Source organism: Manacus candei, unplaced genomic scaffold, assembly GCF_025592945.1.
Source record: "Manacus candei isolate 608988 ecotype Guabito, Panama unplaced genomic scaffold, ASM2559294v1 h1tg000042l, whole genome shotgun sequence".
In the NCBI taxonomy this organism is placed as follows: domain Eukaryota; kingdom Metazoa; phylum Chordata; class Aves; order Passeriformes; family Pipridae; genus Manacus; species Manacus candei.
In genome coordinates, this window is record NW_026138090.1 from 3048362 (window position 1) to 3069645 (window position 21284).

Genomic DNA, 21284 nt, shown 5'->3' on the forward strand with positions numbered 1-21284 from the left:
ACCTGTCCCCTGGAGTTATGCGTATGGTAGCCTACTCATGGATCAGAGCCTTTAACCATCTTTATCCAATAAAGCATTTAAGGAATATGATCAATTCAATTTTGGTTCCAACAAAATAGAAAAAGAGCTGAAGCATTTTGTGAAATTAGAAGAGATCTTGGCCTGTGCCTAAATCTGTAGCTCAAAGCAAGAACTTGATGCAGTTGGGGTCATTAGCTTGAGAAAATAGGTACAAATAAGTGTTTGGCTTTGTGGTTTCCTAAAAATTGGCTGATTAGCAATGGAAATTGTGGGGCTCCTTGTGGTAAAGGTGGTTTTGGTAAAGGAAAAAGCACAGGAATTAACTTGTTATTTTTTATTAAACATTACCTTAACTGTAATTTTGGGCTGAAGTAGCAATTATGTATGAATTTCTTAGAGAAGGGATCCAAGAGAAAGAATAGATGAAGGGCATAATTTTAAAATGAACTCAATTCATTTTGTTAATGTAACAACACAGAGTATAAATGAAATGAAAAGTGAAGCCAATTTCTGAAAAAAAAATAGCTGACCAAGGCCAGGGCAGAGTTGAGGGCTTTACCAAGCTTCTACCTTTTCCTGTCTTTGCAGGTCCAAAATAATGTGAAAGCATTTTCCCTGGTTATTTTAAGCTATGGGTCAGGGATTTTTTAACCTCTCTGCTAGGGTTTTTTTTTGACAGATTGGGTTTTACATAAAGGAATAGGAATTCAAAAGAAATAATGGAGTAATTTTCTAGAGGTTTGTGCCATGTAGGTGCTTACTGAAAGTCTTGAAAGTTGTTCCCATGGAGTATCATTCAAGTGAGTCAGTCAAGGTTTTTCTGTTTCTTGGTGGTTGGGGTGGAGATGGTTCTTTGGATGGTTGGTTTGCTTTGGCTTAAGTGTTGTGTCTGTATGGAAAATGCACTTTCTAATGCCTGGAGAAATAATGATATCTCCAGGTGTACTTATGACCTGTAGAACTTATTCAAAATGAAGAGCATTTGTAAGTTGAGAGGGTATTTGTGCATGAAATGTGATATAAAAGTTTGGACCAAATCTTTGAGTCTCTTACTCAGGCAAGACTCCCACTAGAATAAACAGGATTTTTAGCTATTTATGAGTGTGATAAATGCTGTTGTCTGCTGATCCATGTTAAAAACACTTCACAAGCGATGATCAAACTTCTTGCTGTTGGTTTAAAATGTGCCTTTAATATAACTTTCTCCTTTCCACCGTAAGCAGGGAAAGTGCTAAAGTTAATATGGGCATATTAATGTATTTAGGTGAATTATGCTTTCAAGGAGATGAAACACATGAAACTAAATAATTTGTCTTCACACCGGTTATAGCTGTGAGACAGGGGAATTACACAGGGTTGTTTTCTCCTTGCCATTCTTAGATTTATTTTTTTTTTTCACTTGTAAAATATGATTTTCATCTGGTTGTGCAGATTTTGAGCTCTTCCAAGTCCTCCGGTGGGCATTCACTCCTGAACAATCATCAAACAGAGAAATTGTAATTAAAGCCAAATTTTTTTGAAGTGGCAGGTGGCTTTGAAATGCCTGAATTCTGCCATGATCAACTTCTGACACTGCTGCACACAGGCCATTTCCCCCCTGTCCCCAGTGGAAAGATGGGAAGGATGCTCAAAAAGTCGCATCTCATTACTGTTCGTTCTTTAAACTGAAACATCCAAAAATTATCAGCACTTACAGGATCTCTAGCCAAGTAATTAGTTGAAACTACTGTCCTTAATTATCAATAGTGACATAAGTTTGGTAGGCGGGGTTGTATTTTTCTTTTGTTCAGTATTTAAAATTATTTCTTTTCCATCTAAGAGTATGACCCTTCCTAAACCATAGCCTGTCATTTGTCTCCCAGATCAAATTATTTTTTGTTACTAAGTTCTTTTCCCCTGCAAAAGTGTGTGGTTGTTTTGAACTTGGATGTAGCATGTACATCTGGATATCAGATAGGGTAAGAATTTACAGGGGGTGAAAATGTTCAAAATTTTTATCTCCTTTGGCAGGGAGAAAAAGTTTTTGAAGCAGTATTTTAATTTTCACAACAAAGTAGGCAATTTTGCCACTGTCTTCTCTTTTTGAATTGTGCTTTTTTTCTTTTTTTTTTTTTTTTTTATGGCAGCAATAAACAACATGATTTAAACTGGAGCACTCCAGACTGCTTTTCCTTTTTAAAGAGCGTAGGCAACTAATCGGCAGCAACCAGCCACATAGCTGGAGTGTTTTCCATTCTAGGCAATATCATACTAATTTGATGCACACATGGATGCTTCACACAATCTGCAGATTCATCGCTGGCATCTTGCATTAGTCATCTGACAGATTGCCAAGTGTTTCATATTCCTTTCATGTGACTTTATTACAAAACACACACACACACACACACACACACACACACACACACACACTGCCTTGTTTCTGCCAGTAGCCAGTTTAGTGAGAATTCACTGCAGTTCTGTTTACAACAGCCATGGACAGAAATCTGCACTTATTTGCAACTATCGTCTGCTTTAAAATGCAAACGTCCCGGGTTGTGTTGTGCCGCTCTCGTCTTATATAATGACATTAAGTAGCAGCCTGCAGAGAAAACCAGACTCAATGAAAAATGTAATAGCATTGTTTTTTGTTCGTAATACTTATGCTATTAATTAAATACTGATTTTTTTTTTCTTCTTCGTGCCAATTGACATCATCTTCTGCATCTAGTGCACATGAAAACTGCGTAGTCTCCTAACTTGCCTTCTTTTCAATCTCCTTTTCCACTTTCTAGTAACGGCACAGCTAACAAGATGAATGGAGCTTTGGATCATTCAGACCAACCAGACCCAGATGCCATTAAGATGTTTGTTGGACAGATTCCCCGTTCATGGTCAGAAAAAGAGTTAAAAGAACTTTTTGAGCCTTATGGAGCTGTCTACCAGATTAATGTTCTCCGAGACAGAAGTCAGAACCCTCCCCAAAGTAAAGGTACAGTAGTTTTGCTCTCTTTGCTTTCAGTTTGTTTGTTTTTCCGATGATCTTGCTTGCCTTCAGCATTTCCAAAGAGGTTTGCATCTGGGCTGTCTGTTTTGTAGTATTTTGTGTTGAGCTATGCAGCACTCCTAAGAGGAGAGGACTCCTGAATCCTATCAGATACCGTCTTCCTCCTCTTCTTAAATTGCAGTTTAATTGTCTGTTATCTGGAAGCATACACTCCAACTGTGCAAAAAATAACAAAATATTGCTGTTCTTGTTTAAATTATTCTTGCCCAGAAACATGGAAACCTGAGCATTTGCCTCCCAGGATTAGCTCATGAAAAATATAATTTTCTATTTCCTTTCGTTTCCTCTCTTTGCACCCCAGGTGGGAATTATTTTAAGGATACAAAAGGGAGAAATTATAGCAGTGGGCTCTTGCTACGTCACTGCTCCAGAAGCAATAAAAATTACAAACAGTCCTTTTTCCAAAATCTGATTTCTTTTCTGCAGTCATGTTAAAGGATTGATTTTTGGCACTGATGTTGTTCTAAGTGAAAGGGTTGGTTTTCCTTCCTGCATTTTTTTCTATACATATGTAAAGTATTTTTCCCTAACTATATTCCTTGCTTTCACTGTATGTCTTGTGTGTATTTAGGCATGTGAGAGTTTTGTGTGTTATAGCTGTGTACGTGTAGCATGTGCTTACGTGTAGACTGAAAGTGAATATTTTGTTTCGCAGAATGAATTTTTCTACACAGCTGTATATTTTCATTGATACTTCAGGTTTGGTACATGAAAGCATTGCTACAAATAATTAGCGTAGCTCGGAGGCATAACTAGATGTGCATGTGTGTGCCTGGCTGTAAGGTTACTGGACAGTTATTCATTCTTACTGCACTCCTGGCACTGTTTCTAAAAATCTTCAGAGCACACGTGCTATGGAGAATATCATAAAATGATTTTTGTGGGCTAGCAGCTAACTAACTGTGCAAAACAGCCCTCGCTGGACACTTCTAGTTTGGTGAGAGGTGACTGCAGTTGTGAGAAGCACACAGCACAACCTCAGGTGTGCCTGTGCTTTTGAGCAAAGCACTGCCAAGGCTCAGCGTATCTTCCTTGCCCTGGTACAGGGCAGAGGATCCTCTCGGTGGCTTCTTTGCTGCCCAGTTTAAGCAGTCTGGTGTTCTGAGGGATAGTGGTTTGCTTCTATCACTTCTGGTTAAGAGATTTGTTCCATCAGTGTCACACCAGTGTCAGGGAGGGGGGTTCGTCTCACTGTACCTTGCTGCTAATCAAGTCTCTGTACTAGATTGCTCTTTCCTTTCCCCATCCCTGGAAGTGTTCAAGGCTCTGTTGGATGAGCAGCCTGGTCTAGTGGAAGTTGTTCCTGCCCATGGCAGAAGGATTGGAACTAGGTGGTCTTTGAAGTCCGTTCCAACCCAAACCATTCCATGATTCTGTGATTCAGAAGGAGAAGTTGTTTCTGGTTGGAGTGTTTCAGTGTAGTTCTGCTTCCAGCCCCCTCCATTCCCCAGGATTGATGTATTGTAGCACGTACCCCCCTACTGTGTTAGTACAGAGCCCTGACCAAATGTCCGTTTCTTGTAATGCTGGATAGGAGACAGCATTAAGAGGTCAGACAACTGGATTTTCTGCAGTCCAGGCTGCTATGGATGAGCAAACTCCTACTTAGTTTAAACCACTAAAATGCTGAACTTTGAGACTCGTCCATTTGGAAAGAGCTGATTCCTGGGCCACAGAAATGCCTTCCCACTAAGCAGTAAATGAAGTGAGAATGATATTGTGGTTAGACAGAAGAAACCCATTGATTCCCATTTCTGTAGTGTTTTCCATTGTACTGTACCTGTCCATCAAGCAGTTGGAAGGGATAAGGAAGAAGCACAGGTCATGCAAATCATTGTAGACTAATTATCAAGGTTTGTAGTCCTGCTATACAATCTTCTTTTTGAAAGGTGGTTGGGTTTTGGGGATGCATTTTGCTTGGACTCTCTTCAGCCAGAGATGATGCATGTCACTTCAGGCGTTATGTGTTTTAATGAGCAAATGAAATTAATCCTGAAGAAAGACAGAATAACCTTCAGACTTACTTTTCCCTGACAACAGTAGCAAGTTCCTCTGGTGGTCAGCTTTTCCCTTGGAAGCTTTGGAGGAGTGTATCTCCACACTGGCTCTATTCGTCCTCCTGGCTGAATCTGCCAGCAAGGTTGCTAGAAACCTCTTGAGTTTCTTGTGGATATCTCCTGAGTAGGAATGATCTTTATTTTCTTAATCCAGTCGCACAAAAGATTCTGTGTGAGAGATTGTTAAGAATGCTAGAAACAAACAAACCAAAAAATTGCCCTGAAAAACATCTTACAGTCTTCTTCTCATCACAATGCATGAGAAATACTTTGCCTATACTATCTAATTGGCATTTAATAATGAAACTGAGTTTTCATCTTTTGTTCAGAGGTCGTGGAATCACAGAATAACCTGAGGTAGAAGGTAGCCCTAAGTATCATGAAGTCCAACTCCTGGCTCTGTGCAGGTCAACACCAAAAATCACATGTGTCTGAGGTGAATTCCATGTTCCTCTTCAGTATAAATACATACATGGAACAACCATTTTTATTTAATTTGAGCTGGGTGGATTTGAGTTATGGCAGGCATTTCTCTGCCTGCTGCCCCTCTGCATCACCTCCAATTTTGTAGAACAGTCCATCGAGGGGACCTTGAGGTTGGGTGACACATGAAAAAGTCCATTTTTCATTTCACTGCACAGTCAGGACTCTGTGTCAGGCAGACCATTCACAGCCTGGTATCACCCAGAAATTTTCTGAGAATATTCTGCAAGCCATGAGTTGCAATGACAGGAATGCAAGTTAGTGTTACTACACCACACGAGGGGGTGGCGGTTTGGGTTTGTTCTTTAAAGAAAACCATTTCGATTTTTGAAATATTTCCCTCTTCCCAGACACGGGTTGTGTATTTCTGTGAGCTTGGCCAAAGGGGCTCCTCCAATTTGAACAGAATTTTTCTCTGATGAACTGTTTATGAAGCTGCAATCTGAGTCTCTCCCAATTCTGTCAAAAATAACCATAGGCTGCTTCTCCCTCTCCTGCTGTTATTCAGACTGTCTTTCATACCCTCCAACGACAGACGGCCTAGTTCATGTCTTTCCTCCTTTTTTGTATCGCTTGCCAACTCTGCAAAGCTGAAGCTGGAGGAAGACAGGTAGAAAGCCAAGTTTTCCTCACTTTGGAAAACTAGAGGAAAGCCATCTGAATTCCACAGATACATCGCTACTAGTGCAAACGTTGAAGCTTGGCTTTATTAATTAGGAGTTTCAGGAATGGCTGCATTTCAGTGGGTGATGGTTGGAATATCCTCTAGGAAACTCCTCCTGATTTCCAGAGTTTGCAGTTCTCTGCTTCTTTTGAATGTGTGAAAGAGATCAGCAAAGTAATTTGACTTTGTGTTTATCCCCTGTTGTTTTGTAATGCTTTTTCCTCTTTTTGCAACAAGAGAAATCCAGGGGATTAGGTAAACTAAATACGAAACTACCCCAACAACAACAAAAAAAGCAGGAAATCCTGTAACGGTGAAATAAATGGCACTTTCAGCTTCTGGGGGCAAAGGGGATTCAAAGTCTGGGCAGATCAGCCCTCTTTGTTCCCAATCCAGTTCGCTCCCTTTGTTTAATTTATTCTGGGTGGATAGATGACTTTTTTCCAGAGCAGTTGTTAAAAAGAGCTTCTCTAATACTTCAAATGCAGTGAGCTCTGTGCAAAGGCAGCATACACTGCCACTGAGATCTCTCTTCTTCCCCACTGTTTTCCTAAGCCGGAAAGATTTCCTTGGCTGCTTTGGTTTTGGAGTCCAAGTGCTGAGGCAAGCAGATGGCACAGGGCTACTTTTGCCTTTTGAAATGCAGCAGAAGAGTCTTGGGCCAGATCCACTATGTGCTTTTGGTACCTTGCCCCTGTTTTGATACCTGATAATTCTTGTAGGTATCAAGATCCCCTAAACCAGCTTTGCGAGTCTATGTGTGATGCCGTAGTAATCACCCTGCAGAAAGCAGGGAGAGGCACCCGTGTAACAACTAACTCAGTGTTTCCTTGTAGCCTTTTACAGACCCTTTATCAGATTAGAGGGAGGCTGCTGAGTGAACAAGGATGTGCTGTAGTTAAAGGCCAGTGTTTATTATTATCCTATTTAACATGGTAATTTAAGTCTACCAGGAAGCAAGCAGAGGAATCGGATAATGAGGCATTCATCTGCTGCATACAGGAGAGACTGGATGGGCAAGGAGGCATATGTGCATAGAGAAGAAGTTACCTGGCTTGCTTGGGTACCATTTCAGCCTCAGTTTAGCTCTAAAATCAGAAATAGTCTGATGCAGGCAGGAAGGATGATTCCTCTCGTCCAGCAGGTCCCTTCCATTTGCTGCTCAGCAGGAAGAGAAAAGGGAGCTCAGGCAGTCCTGTAGGACTGCCACAGGACCAGAGCTGTGACAATCTGCTTGTCACACTGTCCTAATCAGCAGCAAAGACAAACTGCTTCTTGTTCCTTGCCTGCCCTTGTGTCACCACCCAGCCAATTGTAAGCTCCTGCTCCTTCAGGCAATTTCAACACATTGTGTTTGGCAAAACTATTTTAGATGCTCTTTAAAAGCTCCCTTTCAGGCAGCGCTCCAGGAGTCAGCGTTTCTCTACGTGTTTTGTCTTATTTTGTGTTTTGAATGCTCTCACAGGTCCATGTGACCATTGTTTAGCTTTTGAGATCAGGTGAGTTGCATCATGAGCACATACGCTGTTGAAACAGCAGGACTTGTGACCACAGCCATTATGCGTGTGTGTGTTAGACTAAATCTTAGTGGTCATGGCTGAGAGATATTTTGTTACAATCTTTCCTGCACTGAATCAAAAAGTGCCTTGCATATTATTTTTTAGCAGGGGCATTGTGCACCATGTGAAATTTCACACAACAAAGACTGGCAAAAGCCAGATGTTGCCATTAAATACAAATACAGTGGGGAGGAAGAGTGAATGATAAAACTGAGTTTCTGACTTTAAGATGTTTAAATTCAAACCTGAAGGAACCTTAAATCTATAATTTTAAATGGGTCGTAAGTAGCATTGTAAAATATATTCTAGATGTGAGCTGATTTTTTTAAAAGGTAATTCTTATTCAACAAATCTGATGGAGTTTTTCAAGAAGTTTCTGTGAAAGTGGGCAGGTGTGAAATCATGTATATAATCAGGCTGGATTTCCCAGGGGCATTTCACACAGTGTCACATGGGAGACTAATCCATGCTGCTGCTGGTGAAGCAGAGAAGGACCCATTTTCAAATGGAAAAAGGAGCTGGTTAGATGATGGAGGGCAGATTAGAATGGGTAAAGGTTATGGGCCAGGGGAAGAAAGGGGATGATGATTGGAGAGCAACAGGGACTGTTATTGGAGATCAATACTTTTTCACTCTCTATGTAAATGACTGACAGAATGAACCACCAACTTGTTATCCAACTTTTTGGGTTGTGGAGAAGGGACTGGATGGGGGGCAAAGCCACCTGATAACCAGGAGAAAACAATCCAATACAAAGAGATTCATCTGGGTAAAAAGAATAGTGAGCAAGAAGAGTAAATCTGAGTTTTGAGTGAACACATTTGTTGAATGAGTGTATTTTTTCAAAGATTTGAGAGCAGGAGAGGATTTGAAGAGTGCACGTATCAGAAAAGGACTGACATGATGTTTTGTATCTGTGTGGTCAAAAAGACACAGAAAATGCGAAGCTGTATAAATGGAAGCATTGAATAGAGCTTTCAAGGAAATACTGCACCACTTAAAGGAGGATTTTTTTGATCATGTTTAAACTACAGTTACCAATATTTAGTACCATTCTATAGAAAAGGGCAGAGGTCCAGAGAAGAGCAGCATGATTTTGTATGAAGTCAGGAAGGGTTAAGGCATGGTAAAAGGTCTAAGAAGGGTAACTTGTAAAGGGCTTCAAACACTGACTTAGAAGAAAGCTAAAAGGGGAAAAGCTAAGGAAGAATACAGGACTGCACCTTGGTTTGGAAAGAAAAAGTTATAAGGGGATACAATTGAAGTTTCTACAGTATGTTGAAGTGCATACCAAAAGCAGGAATAGATAAGCTCTTTCAATTAATATTAAACCCAGCGACTGCACAGCGTAGACTTAAGACTGAGAAACAGCAGGCCAGCAGGAAAAAAATTCAACTTCTTAAGTCAAACTTGCAGAGCAGGGAATGGCTTCTGGAAGAAGCAGTAAGAAAAGTTCCAAAAGAAACTTTTCCTTTTGTGTGCTTCCATTTAGTATTTTGAAATAATGCATCTGGAGCAGTACATGACATGACTGCTGCCCATGTCCAAGCACAGTTTCACCCTATAAACAGGACAAGGTGCCAAGGCTGTGATGGACACAGCTGACAGTGGCTTATCTATGTCCAGCATGAAGAGGGTTTGACATTGGTGTCTGATGGCATTTTTGCCTTGCTTTGAAGAGAGGGAGCAGATGAGGATAACGCCCCATTGCATACTTGACTGCAAACCTGTTGCCCTCATAAATAAGGCTCACTGTATATTCCTTTCATTTACCATGGCAAGAAAATCAGCCCCTTAAATACCAAAAAGTATCACAGCAAACCCAACCCAGTCAGATGGTTCAGAAGAAGTGGAAGATATTTGTGAAGACACTGTAACAGGAGTGGGGGTTTGTGATTGCAGAACTGGAAGAGTAGAGGATAGTAGAGGGGGCTGGAAGAGGATTTTTCAGTTGTATTATTTAAATATAGAGATAGCACATAAACCTTTCTGTAGCCTTGTTTCTGAAGTTCCCCTCTACAGCATATGAATGACTGGAGCTGTAGCAGAATTAAGATTTTTGGCCTTTTTTTTTTTTTAAGGCATCTTTTTACTCCATGGTTTTATGGTATTTATCACAGTGGGAACTTGGTCCAGAAATGAGGACTCTAGGTATTGCTGTAAGAAGTTAATAAAAATAACACATCTCTAAGGGATTAAAGTAGATCGCTTTGGGGCTCATTGGCTGCAGTTTTGGAGCAGCTTAACTGTGAGTTACAACTGCATATGAATTTTAAAAATTAAGCTAAGACTGTATAAGCGCATTATTAATTACATCTATGCCAAAGAAATGCATAAACTTCAGCTACATTAATTGGTTTAGTTAAATTGATAGAAAACTCATGTGCAGACCAGCCATTAGAAGAGCAGGACTTCATATTTTAGTTGTGGTTTTCACCAGTGTTCATATCTGATAAATACTTAGGGAGAAGGCAAGTTTGGTAAAGGAATGTTTGAAAAGGGCTGTTTGAGTTTCGATTCAGGCATGAAATAATTGCTTTTCAAGTATTTTCAACAACTCCAGGAATACAGGTGAAAATATGGATTCCATTTTCCTGACAATTCAGAAAAAGCAAGAACACCAAAAAAAGAAGGAAGGGATATGTTCGTCTAATTATACATAAAAACAATTGAAGGTTCATTATTTAGAATTATAGGGCTTAAATAATAGTGGGGTTTATGTCAAGACAATGCTGGAAAGAATATCTGTCACCGTAATTAAAAAAGGCAAGCAATTCTTAGCTATAAGTTGACATCTTCAGCACACCACCCAGCATTTACCTATAGAATATCTTAGAATAATTTTACAAAAAAAGTCTCAAATGTTCCTAAAATATAAATGGGTAATCTGTTTTGTGTAGTGACATCGTTACATCAGAAAAAACACATAGGCAGGCAGTTAAAACAGCCTGAACTTTCATTAAAATTATAAAAGCAGCTAATCAAATTGCGTTGTTGAATCTGAGTAATAAGCCAAACCTCTCTCAAATATATAATCTCAAAGGCAAAAATTGCAATGCATGGAAAAATCTAAGTCAAGTCATGCTCATGCTTGCACACAAGAATTAATCAATGGATATAATACTCAGACATAAAACACATGCACGTGTAAGTATTTTCAAGATTGCTGCCTACATTTAAAATATATACATCTCTAATGGTGCAAGATACTGTCACTTTGAGATTTATGGTAGGCAGTTTCTTTAGTTGCATATTAAAGCTCACATCAATGAGATTCAATCTTTTTATGACATTGTTGTTGCACTGAAATTCTTTCCTCTTCCAATTTTCTATTAAATGAATAAACATACAGTGTTTATCTGCTTGTCACATAAAACATGATATGAGTTTTTGTTAAAGAACAGTGGCTTCAAAGCAAACCACACAACCCTTCCCTTGTTATGTAGTTATTCACTTCTAATATCCAAATCATTTGCTCCTAACATATGAGGAGGTTTTGCAAAGGATTTGGGAGCTGGTCTGAAATCTTCATGCTCTCTGGCATGGAGCTCAAAGGAAGATAAAATTTGACAATTGAGCACTGTCAAAAATGAAGTCTTACTGGGGAGTAGCCTTATGAGGATGGATTTCAGCTGTGCTGCAGCTTCCGGGTCTCTCATTTCCACCGCAAGAACAGCATTTTACTGCTCTCATCTTCTGCTCCTGTTACCCCATTAAAATCAGTCACAAGTGCCAATGCACATGTATGCACAAATAAATAAAAGCCTAAAATTAAAACTCACAATGCAAGAAGTTTTCCTCATTGAAAGATAGAGGAGGAGGCTCCAAGGCAGTAAGAATTTCTCTGTCACTGCTGAGATTATGTGAGAGACATAAATATTACAATGATGGGTCACAATAAAAAGCTAAAGACCACATAAAACATTTTAACATAAATATCATCAATTTTCCTAGTTCTTAACATGAAATTTAAACCCCAGGAGGGCCTTGAAAGGCTGTCTGTTATTCTTTATCATTTTGAAATATGTTACAAAGTAGATATGTGTAGCATGTATAAAAATGTAAATTAATTGCTAGTTCATTACTTCTATCTTCCCTGCACCAGACCTTGTCCCCCTGTACTTTTTTTTGTGGGAACAGAGTAGCAAAAGGACAGATTTGATCATGTTTTGGGGCTGGCAGGACCCACAACCTGCTCAGTGTCAGACTTTAGTGGTACAGATGCTACAAAAGGATGTTCTGTGCCTGTTGTAGTATTACTTTTTTTTAAACATCAGTTCTATAGTGCATTGTAACCATCAGCATATTTCAAAAGAATAGCAAATAACTCCCCAAGGATAAAGTCTGGTAGTGGCTTCTAAGCCTGGTTTGAGCTTAACTCAAGCCAGTGAGCTGTGGGTAGAAGACTGCATATGCAATATAAATCTCCTGGTCCATCTGTCTTGGGGAAGAATGCATTTTCAGGAATCTGTGTCTTTCTAATTGCTTATAAAAACACTCTGAGACAAGCCAGTGAATAAATTAAATTTGAATGTTTCCAGTGGATCTTTTCAGTTTTTCACTGAACCTAATTACTGTCTAATCTATGCCCATGAGTATGCAGTTTTAAGTGGGACCTTAGACTTTCACTCTGCAGATTAAACTCTGTGGTGCATAAATTCATTATTATTTGTGGAGGAGAAAACTTCAGTGTCTACTACCTTGTGGTTTTAGTTTAAGATAACTATTGCATCTGAATCATGCATTCTTTTAGAAGAATAAGACAAGCTGTAAGGAGAGGGAAGATGTTTTCTAATAAACTGTGTCTCTTATTTGCCTAACTGAATTGGGAAAATTTATGTTTCAAACAATAATTAAACTATCCTCGTAGCTCAAGATGTCATGCCTTCGACTGCAGTTTTAGGGAGCTGTACCACAACAGGGAGTAGATTAATATAATGTGCTGCATGAAACTTTTTGCTGCAAGGATGAGCACAGCTCCGTAAGGAGCAGCCGCTGCTGCTTCAGCTGGAGATCTCCAAGTGTTTTGCAAAGGGAGACAAATAGCATCACTCCATTTTTACCAGCTGGAAAAACTGAGATACAGAGGCCTGGGGGGACTTTTCCCAAAATTTTTTAGTCACTTTGAGCAGGCAGAGAATAATGTTCTGCCTGTGCTGGTGTTGTGTTGCCTAAATCAAATCTACTCCCTTCGTTTTCAGAGCGTGAATCCCTGAGCTGGTTGACACAAAGATTTTGTTATGTTAGCCCTGCCCAGGTGAGATCTGCATTAGTTTGTTCACATATTAATCGGATCTGATGAGGACTACAGTTAGAAAACAGTGTGGAGCAGACTAATAGGCACTGGCTCCCACTCTTTCTATGCCCCCCTTAATTAATACAATGAGTCTTAAACAGCAAGCTTCCTTTATTATTTGCAGATCATGGGATATAAAAATCATTGTAGATTTAAAATGGACTATATTAACCCAAGTAATTCCACCAGGGCTTGAGTTTCAATAGCGAAAAGTGTTGTGTTGTCTCTGGCTCAATTAGATTTTTCTCAGTGTCAATTTTAATTCACTTCACCAGAGCGTGGGGGAACTCTCAGTGGAAGGGAAAATGTTCCTTCTGAATGAGAACCTCCTGTAGCCCACATTTTATTTAAGAGTTTTAAAATGCTTCGCAGTCCCACGTTCTGCCTTGAACGTCTGCTATTGTGTGCCAGAAGAGCTGAACAAAATCACTTGATGTTTCTTAATGTGACAGGCGGCTGAGTTTGAGCAGGAGGATGGAAATGGGGAAAGCAAGGTCTTTGGTTTCCTCTTTTTATTTAATAGTAAAAAAAAAAAAAAAAAAAACCAAAATGAAGTCTTGGTGAGTCTTGATGGCCAAATAAACAGCATTAGGTCAAATCTTTCCCACCCTTCCAAGCACCTGACCATGCATATAGAGTAAAAACTAAGCAGCAGTTTCCTTTTGCGATGTTGAGCCCAGGGCTGAGGTTGAGTGGCCTGAGAAGCTGGTTTTTCCCCTTTAGGTTTTGTATTTCCTACCTCCCATGGCTGTTAGCACTTAGGTGTAGATTGCTTGGTTACACTCTGCTTGGCGCAGAGTAGCTCAAAACGACTGTTTCCTCCCTGTTTTAAAGGGGAAAATTGAGTAGATCTTTAATTTGAGGATGCTTCCATTGTGAGAAAGAGAAGATAAGAAAAAGAGCTTATGATAGAACTGTAGGGGAAGGTTGACCATAGAAAAGAACCTGAATTGTGCACTCTGTATAGGTGGAGTTTTCCAAAATGCTTCTTTCCAAAGGAGCAGTTTTCTTTTACTATCTCTACACTTATCCTTTCCATATTTCATTAAACTCTCAAGACATTAGACTTATGCGTAGTTGTGCACACTGAAGTTTTACTTTGTGTTTGGGTGAGTTTTGGTTTGTTTGCTGGGTTTGTTTTGTTTTTTTTTACTGACACTTTGCAGTTTCCAATTCTGCAACTGAGTGGGGCTGTTTCTAGTATATCACTGGGCTACCTGTAGGAAAACAGCTGGGACTGTCACCAAAACCAGTCAATTGGGTCAATAGATGTGAACCTGTGTTCTGATTCAGACAGAAGATGATACCACAGAATGATGCTGAAGTGCCCCATAGCTATTAATAATGCTAGCTTGTGTATGAAAGGTAAACATGAAATTATCTCCTTAGAGAAACCCTTCATGTTTTTCAGAACTGTGCAAAACACTCTGTAAAAATTCTGGTTTCCAAATGTGTCATCTCCCAGCCTTTTCATTTCCAACAGTGTTGACTTTCCAGTTAGCATGGAATGGTTTTCTGTGGTGTGTTGCTTGCTAGTTCTCACTTGGGTATATATTGAGTTAAAAGGTGCTGTGTGAATGTAGGGAATTATTATTATTATTATTATTATTATTACTATGATTATTATTATCATTATTTAGATGCTTCAGTTTAAGTAGTTCAAAAAAATCTCACAACTAAAGGTCAGCGTAGCTTGTAGGTTTACACATGCACAGTACAAGTAACCTTCAGAAATTTCCTCATGACAAGATAAGTGCAGCAATTATATTTAAATGAGTGCAGGAGAAAATTTCACTGTAAACTACATTAGCTGGAGAGTGTGTGCTGTAAGAGGATTTAATTGAATTAATGTTACTTACTATCAAAAGCTCCATCTAGTGTATTGCCAGGTCTCCTTATTACTAAGAATAATATTTGGCTCATAAAGACCCCTGTTCAACTAAGCACACAGTCCTGATGACTTCAGCAAGTGATCAAAATTAAAGCATTTTTTCACTGCTTTGCTGAATAGGAGCAGGCTGGGAGCTGGGAACAGGCATTGGTGTGTGTGCACAGTGTGAAATCACTGAGCCCTTAAACAAGGCTCTTTATGGAGCCTCCTCTCACCAGTGGTTTTCCAAGTGTCTAATGGAGGTGTGATTTTGGCATGAGTGCCCTTCCTAGTTTGAATGTAGCTGTCATGGATAACGGGCTGCAGAAGTGATGGAGAAAAGCAGCAAGTCAGGGTGTACAAGAGAGAGTCGGGGTGATCCACGCTGGGGCTTCGGAGCCCTCCGCTAATAACTAATAAGGAGTAACCGATGGCAAGCGCAGAGGGATTCATTCAATAATCCTGGTGGTATTTTTAATGCTGTTATTAGTGCAGGGTTCTCACTCCCACATTATGCAGAGATGCCACAGTGAGAATCCAGAAAGGTATTTTGTGTGACTTCCTACATAAAAGCAGAAATGCAAATAAGCTGCATTTACATATTCACATGATATGAACAGAAATGTGGAAACACAGTGACATAGCCAGAGACATGCTTCAAGTCAATGATAAAGATATCCATTGTTTTCCGACTCTACTCTTATGTTTTAACCATTAAGGAGAGAATGTGATATACTGGATGTTTTTGCAGAATATTTTTGAATGTCAAAAAACCATTGAAGTCTGCGTCTCCTTTATGTTTGATATTATTTTATTTTCCTTTCACATCCATTCTTTAAAAAGCAAATACATGAAATCTAGCAAAAAAATCTTTTATTCTCCATTCGTTCAGCAACAAAAACAACAACAACAACAAGAAAAAGGGTTTTGAACCACTCTTTTATGAAAATTGTGAAACAGTGGAGTGGTTTCTACAGCAACTTTCCTTATTGTTGGCTGAATCAAATGGCAAAAGGTTTTATTCACCGACGCATCTTATATTCTAATCAGCCATATGTCACTCCTTAACTTCACCCACCTATGTTTCTGCATGCGGGTGGCATTCTGGTACAGTCAGTAAGGCACATGCCATTCAAAGGAGTTACAATCTCCTCTTTGTTTTCGTGGGCTTGTTTTTTGGGGAGAAAAAGAAAGAGTAATTGCCCGTGTTAACTGATGTTCATTACATGGAATTGTTTAGCTCTCTTAAAAAATCATTGATCTGCTTCTCCCCCGTGAAAGTATTCAAGGTCTCAGTTCACAAAAGAGAAATCAGCATGTAAAGCAGCAGCCTGGCAATCTGTGCTGCAAGGAGCAGAGTTCTGTGCAGAAATGTCAGCAGACTTTGCTATCTTCAAAAAGACCCACAAATATTTAGTGAGGATGAAAAACATGTTGAAATCGATGTGATTTTGGGGAACGGTCTGTTTAGAAGTAGAGAATTTTTTTCTCACACATTTGAATGAAGAGTTTATGATCAAGCCTTTGTTAGGTAACATCTGGCACGAGCTGTTCCTCCTTCTCCCTAAGTTTCATGGCTTTGTTTTGTATTTGAGGAGGATATTACAAAAGGTAATTTGATGTCTCATTCCCATCGGTACGGTCATGGTTTTAACTTTTGAATGACTCCCTTGAAATAGGAGGAAGGGAGAAAAACACCATTTGGGTATTTTTAATAGGGAATAGACAGTATTTAGATTTCATGGCGAGTGCCCACGGTACGTTGTGTGCACGCAGCAAGTCAAAAGTGCAGCTGTGGACTAGGGTTTGTGCGCCACAGATAACAAAGGGACCCAAAATCTGGGGCTCCAGCCTTGTCCACATGCTCTTATTATCATTTACTGTTTGTATTGCAGATGCACATAACAGATTGTACAATATGCTGTACAAACAGATTGGTAAAATGATCTTTGTCCTGAAACACTGACGGCAGAGCTGGACGAGAAGGATTGACAGCGTGCCTGCACTGAGAGCGGCACAGCCCAGGCGCCACAGTTTTGGACCCATGTCCTCAACAAAAAGGGCTTTGTGCATCTTTAGTGAAGCAAAGGTCTGTTCTTGCTGATCTTACTGTAAAGGGCTGAAATTTTAAATGAGAATTAAAAGAAAATAGCACAAAGATGATTAGAGAGTGAGTAGGAGAAGGGAATGTGCCTACTTCTCCTTTTTTTTTTTTTTTGTCTTTTTTTTCTTCTCATCAAACAGCATTTCTTCTACAGTTGCCAAATTGAGCGTGTCAAAGGAGCAGACTTTCAGACTTTGGGTAGTTGCTCCCAGTATTGGAACAAAACCCTACAGAAAAGGCTGGGACATGCAGGGTTGAGGCTTTGGTGACCTGACTGGGGGAGGCACTGCTCATGGAAAGTCTGACACTCTGGAAATGACAGCGAGAGCAAGACTGCAAACTTGGCTTGCCTTCACTGGGCTACTCAAACAGGAAAAATCCTAATACTTAATGTCTTTTTGATCATCCAGGGCATGTAAAGAGATCATCCACTTATACCCTGTGTGGTTAAGAAAACCAAGAATTGCTCATCTTATTTATTGAAGTAGCTAATGTGCATTTCAAAGTGCCTCAGTGTTGGCTTGTGGGGGAAGGAGGAGTGAACATTAAGATTAATTTCAGTGAAAATATTTTTGTGGGAATAGTTTACTCAGTGAATCTAGATCATCTGCAGCTGGTGGATTAATGTTTATATGTTTTACTAAATCAATAAACTATTTACATGAAAATGGAGGTGTTTGGATTGTGCAAACAGTTCTTTCAGAGGAACTTTGCTTAGGGATGAGAAATGATTTTGCCATTTAGGAACACTTCTTTTTCTCTTTCACGTGAAAGTGCTCTCTCACTAAAATTATTAAAGAAAACATTTTTCATCTCTGAAGTATTGCTGATATTCTGGCAGTGTCTGTAGCCAGTAGTCCAAGAGATGGGAACGTCTGAGCACTCGTTACTTAAACAACTTGTGTTGACTTTGTGGTAAAAGATGTGTTATGGCTGGATCAGACATAACACTTGACCCACATGGTTTGTGGGTTTGAGGTATGATGATACTCGAACATGCCAGGGTCCAGGGCTCAGCATCCCTGGCTGCTAGTGGTGGAGCTGCTGTGGCCTTTACCAAGAAAGGTGGGCCTCTAGATCAGGCAAGAGATTTCATGTTCCGGGATGCAAAGTTCTCAGGTTGGGAAATCTAACTTAAATGAAAAAAAGACCTACTAGTTCATCCAGCTTATTGTCTGCCAAATCCATGCTTGTTCTGTGTAGTGCATTCCTAAATGTTTTGTCCAGTTTTATTTGGAAGTGGACCATGGGGTGCTCTTTCCAATTCTCCCCCTCCTCCTACAGGATTAAATATTTTATTATTGTACTGTAAACACACACACAGTCCTAACATTTTTTTGGTATTTTGGTCCCCTCACTTTATTTATTTTCTGTTCTATAATCTCTCTTCTGTACTAATATTGATGAATAAGAGGGATGCATTTTCTGTCATGTAAAGTAGTACTGGGGATAAACTCTGCCTAGGATTTTGGCTGACCCCTTCATCAGGCTTAGCTCAAAAATTAATTTGTCATTACCCAGGTGCTATGCACTAAGCTTTATTGGCATAGAGGAGCACCACATCCTGTATGTTCTTTGGAAGGAAAAAAAGTGATCATATAATCACTGAGACAGTAAACAGTCATTTCCAATCTAGTAATATTTTATATGAACTGGCACTGTATGTTGTATATCATCCATCTTGCTAATCCTTGTTCCACATTGCCTCACACTTGAGGCCAAGAACATTACAGCTCTGCCAGAGAGTGGGTGGAAAAATAGCCTTATTATTAACTTAAGTTGAAAACATAATGGCTTTTTGAATGTCTTCATTCACAGATGCAGTCACACTAAAATATTAATACCCCTAAGTACAGAGAAACAGAACTTTCCCTTAAAATCCATTGTCCATGTGCGTTGCAGAAGTGAAAACCTTGAAAGTGTTGTGAATTCCCTGTATCTTTCATGTTTTATCCTGTAAATGTCAGTATTCTGTAAGAAAGGAGCCAAAATATTCTTCAGAGGAGGTTTGAGCAATGTTGCTGCCATTACTAGCATTGCCTTCTGGTAGAAGAAAAGGAGTTTCTCTAGTTTTCTCTTTATCTCAAAAGACAGGTAATAATTGAATGGGTATTGAAACACACATAATGACTTTGTAGTACCATGATCAAGCAGGGTTGCATTGCCAATGCCGGTGTTAATTTAGATCTCATCCCCAGTGGGACCAGGAATATTCAAGGTGCATGTGTTTTCTGGGAGCAGCCATCAGAAAGGGAAGAGAAAACTGCAAGCCCCACCTGATTAATCTTCATAGCACCCCAGCATCTCTGATTTGTAAGCAGAAATGAGGGACCTAGCAATGAAAACTGAGTAAATCTGTACCACAGCATCACTGAAAAGCCACAGAAAAAGGAGATGATGCTGTTCTTCAGTTATAACTGTGATTTGCCTTTCTCTGCAACACCTCTGTGTGTATCTTCTCGATAAAATATGAATCTTCCACAAACATCTTTAGGAGGTGTAACAATTACTCTTGAACAGTATTCTGAGGAAAAAGAAATAAATCCTGATTGAACTAATTTATGACTAGCATGAAAAAATGTCCCCTCTTTTAAAAAGCAAAATAAAAGGATTCAAACTTCCAGTGTATCAGGCCATGTGTTGTAAATTAACCTAATTGTTTTAGAATTCAGAAGTGTTTCATCATTTTAAATTGGGCTTGTCTCGTATTTAGTTCCACATTTTTTATAACTCTGCAGGACTAATATGTAGCCTGTTGTTGCACAGGAAAAGCTTTTCTTATCCTAATTTTTAAGACTGATGGAATGAGAGGAGGTTGACAAGTAATCTCTTAGTTATCTCTGTGTCGAAGCTTATAATATGCTTCATAGTGAAAATGTGCAATATGCAGTTCCAGAAATAATTTTGCTATACATTATGGTTTATCTTTCTGGCATACAAAATATAAGAGTGAGTAATGCTGAAGTCTGATAGAGGATTTCAAATTGCTTGGAAATATCCTTAGATTTGCCCTAATAAGGCATAGCAGGAGTCAAAATATTGTACAAGATATGAGTCTCAATCTTAACTTCCCTCCAAGCACATCCTTATCCCATCTCATGTGGGAAAAGAAACTTCACATTTTAGGGCGTCAAATTGCAGTTCCTCTGTTAACCCACTGTACTGTGGATAAATACAAGTAATCTATGAGCAGGAGGTTTTTTTCTGAAAAGACAAGGAGATGCTTGTTCCCAGCAAGAACTGGTGGCTGCAAGGCTCATTTGACAATTTAACCTGTAACTCACCATTTATCGATTCTGTTCAGGAAAAGTTTGCATAGTTTTTGCTCAACATAGGTATTTTTACAAAACAACATGTTGAATAAAATACGAGACCACACTATAAAGTTAATTAAAGGACACCACTACCAAGATATGATTGTTCAGCAGTTTATTTTGGGTTTGTTTTTTTTTTTTAGCTTGCGGTTAAGACTGGGGACTTTGTTCTAAAGCTCTGTGAGTTTTTCGGTGGCAAAGCTGCACATCTGTGATATTTTGACGTGTTCCTGTGGCTACCGTGGTGACCTGTGGAGAAGGCCATACAGAATCCTGCTTCCCCAAACGTGATTAGATACATTCAGGAGCCACATGCTATTGATGCCAAGGGACACTGAATAGTTTCATCTACTTTGCAGACTAGCTTCAGTGTAAGCCCTCCTGCCACTGCCTGCTCAAGGCCACCTTTGACAGCCGCAGGAGCCAACACATCACTGTTTAGGCACTAGTTTTGTTCCTTTTCTCTATTTTTCCTTCTCCCTCTGATTAAGTTGCCAGTCATCCAGCTTCTTTCTCTTCTTGTCTTGATAAGATGCCAATCATGTCATACAGCGTATACCTCTCTAGCCAAGTATTTCTCTTGTCATAACTTGGAAACAGGCTGCTGGAGATTTATTTTAAATCTTGATCTGATTAAATGCCACATCTTGATCTTTGGAGAGCCATAGGACCTACAGATTGTGGTACTCTTGTTTGGACTTCTCTGAACTGGTATTAATTAAAGGACTTAATATGTGTCCTGTGGGTCGTCCAACACAGTCTCAATATTCCCTTCCCTGAATAGATATTTAATATTGGTGAATAGATTTTTTTAATCAGTTTTCCAGGGCATACATGGTGATAGTTGCAAGAAACAAACTATCAATTGTA

General features: G+C 39.4%; 1 protein-coding gene across 15 annotated transcripts in view; it reads left to right on the plus strand.

Moving 5' to 3' along the window:
- CELF2 (CUGBP Elav-like family member 2) overlaps positions 1-21284 on the plus strand; it is a 455290-nt gene that overhangs the window by 319356 nt on the left and 114650 nt on the right. For 13 of the 15 annotated variants that reach the window (XM_051795196.1, XM_051795186.1, XM_051795182.1 and 10 more), the window contains one exon: positions 2796-2992. In XM_051795196.1, coding sequence (XP_051651156.1) covers positions 2815-2992 — 178 coding nt within the window. In that variant the 5' untranslated portion in view covers positions 2796-2814. Of the gene's footprint in view, positions 1-2487; positions 2633-2793; positions 2993-21284 lie in introns of those variants that run through there. The other 2 variants (XM_051795192.1, XM_051795194.1) reach the window with 2 other exon arrangements.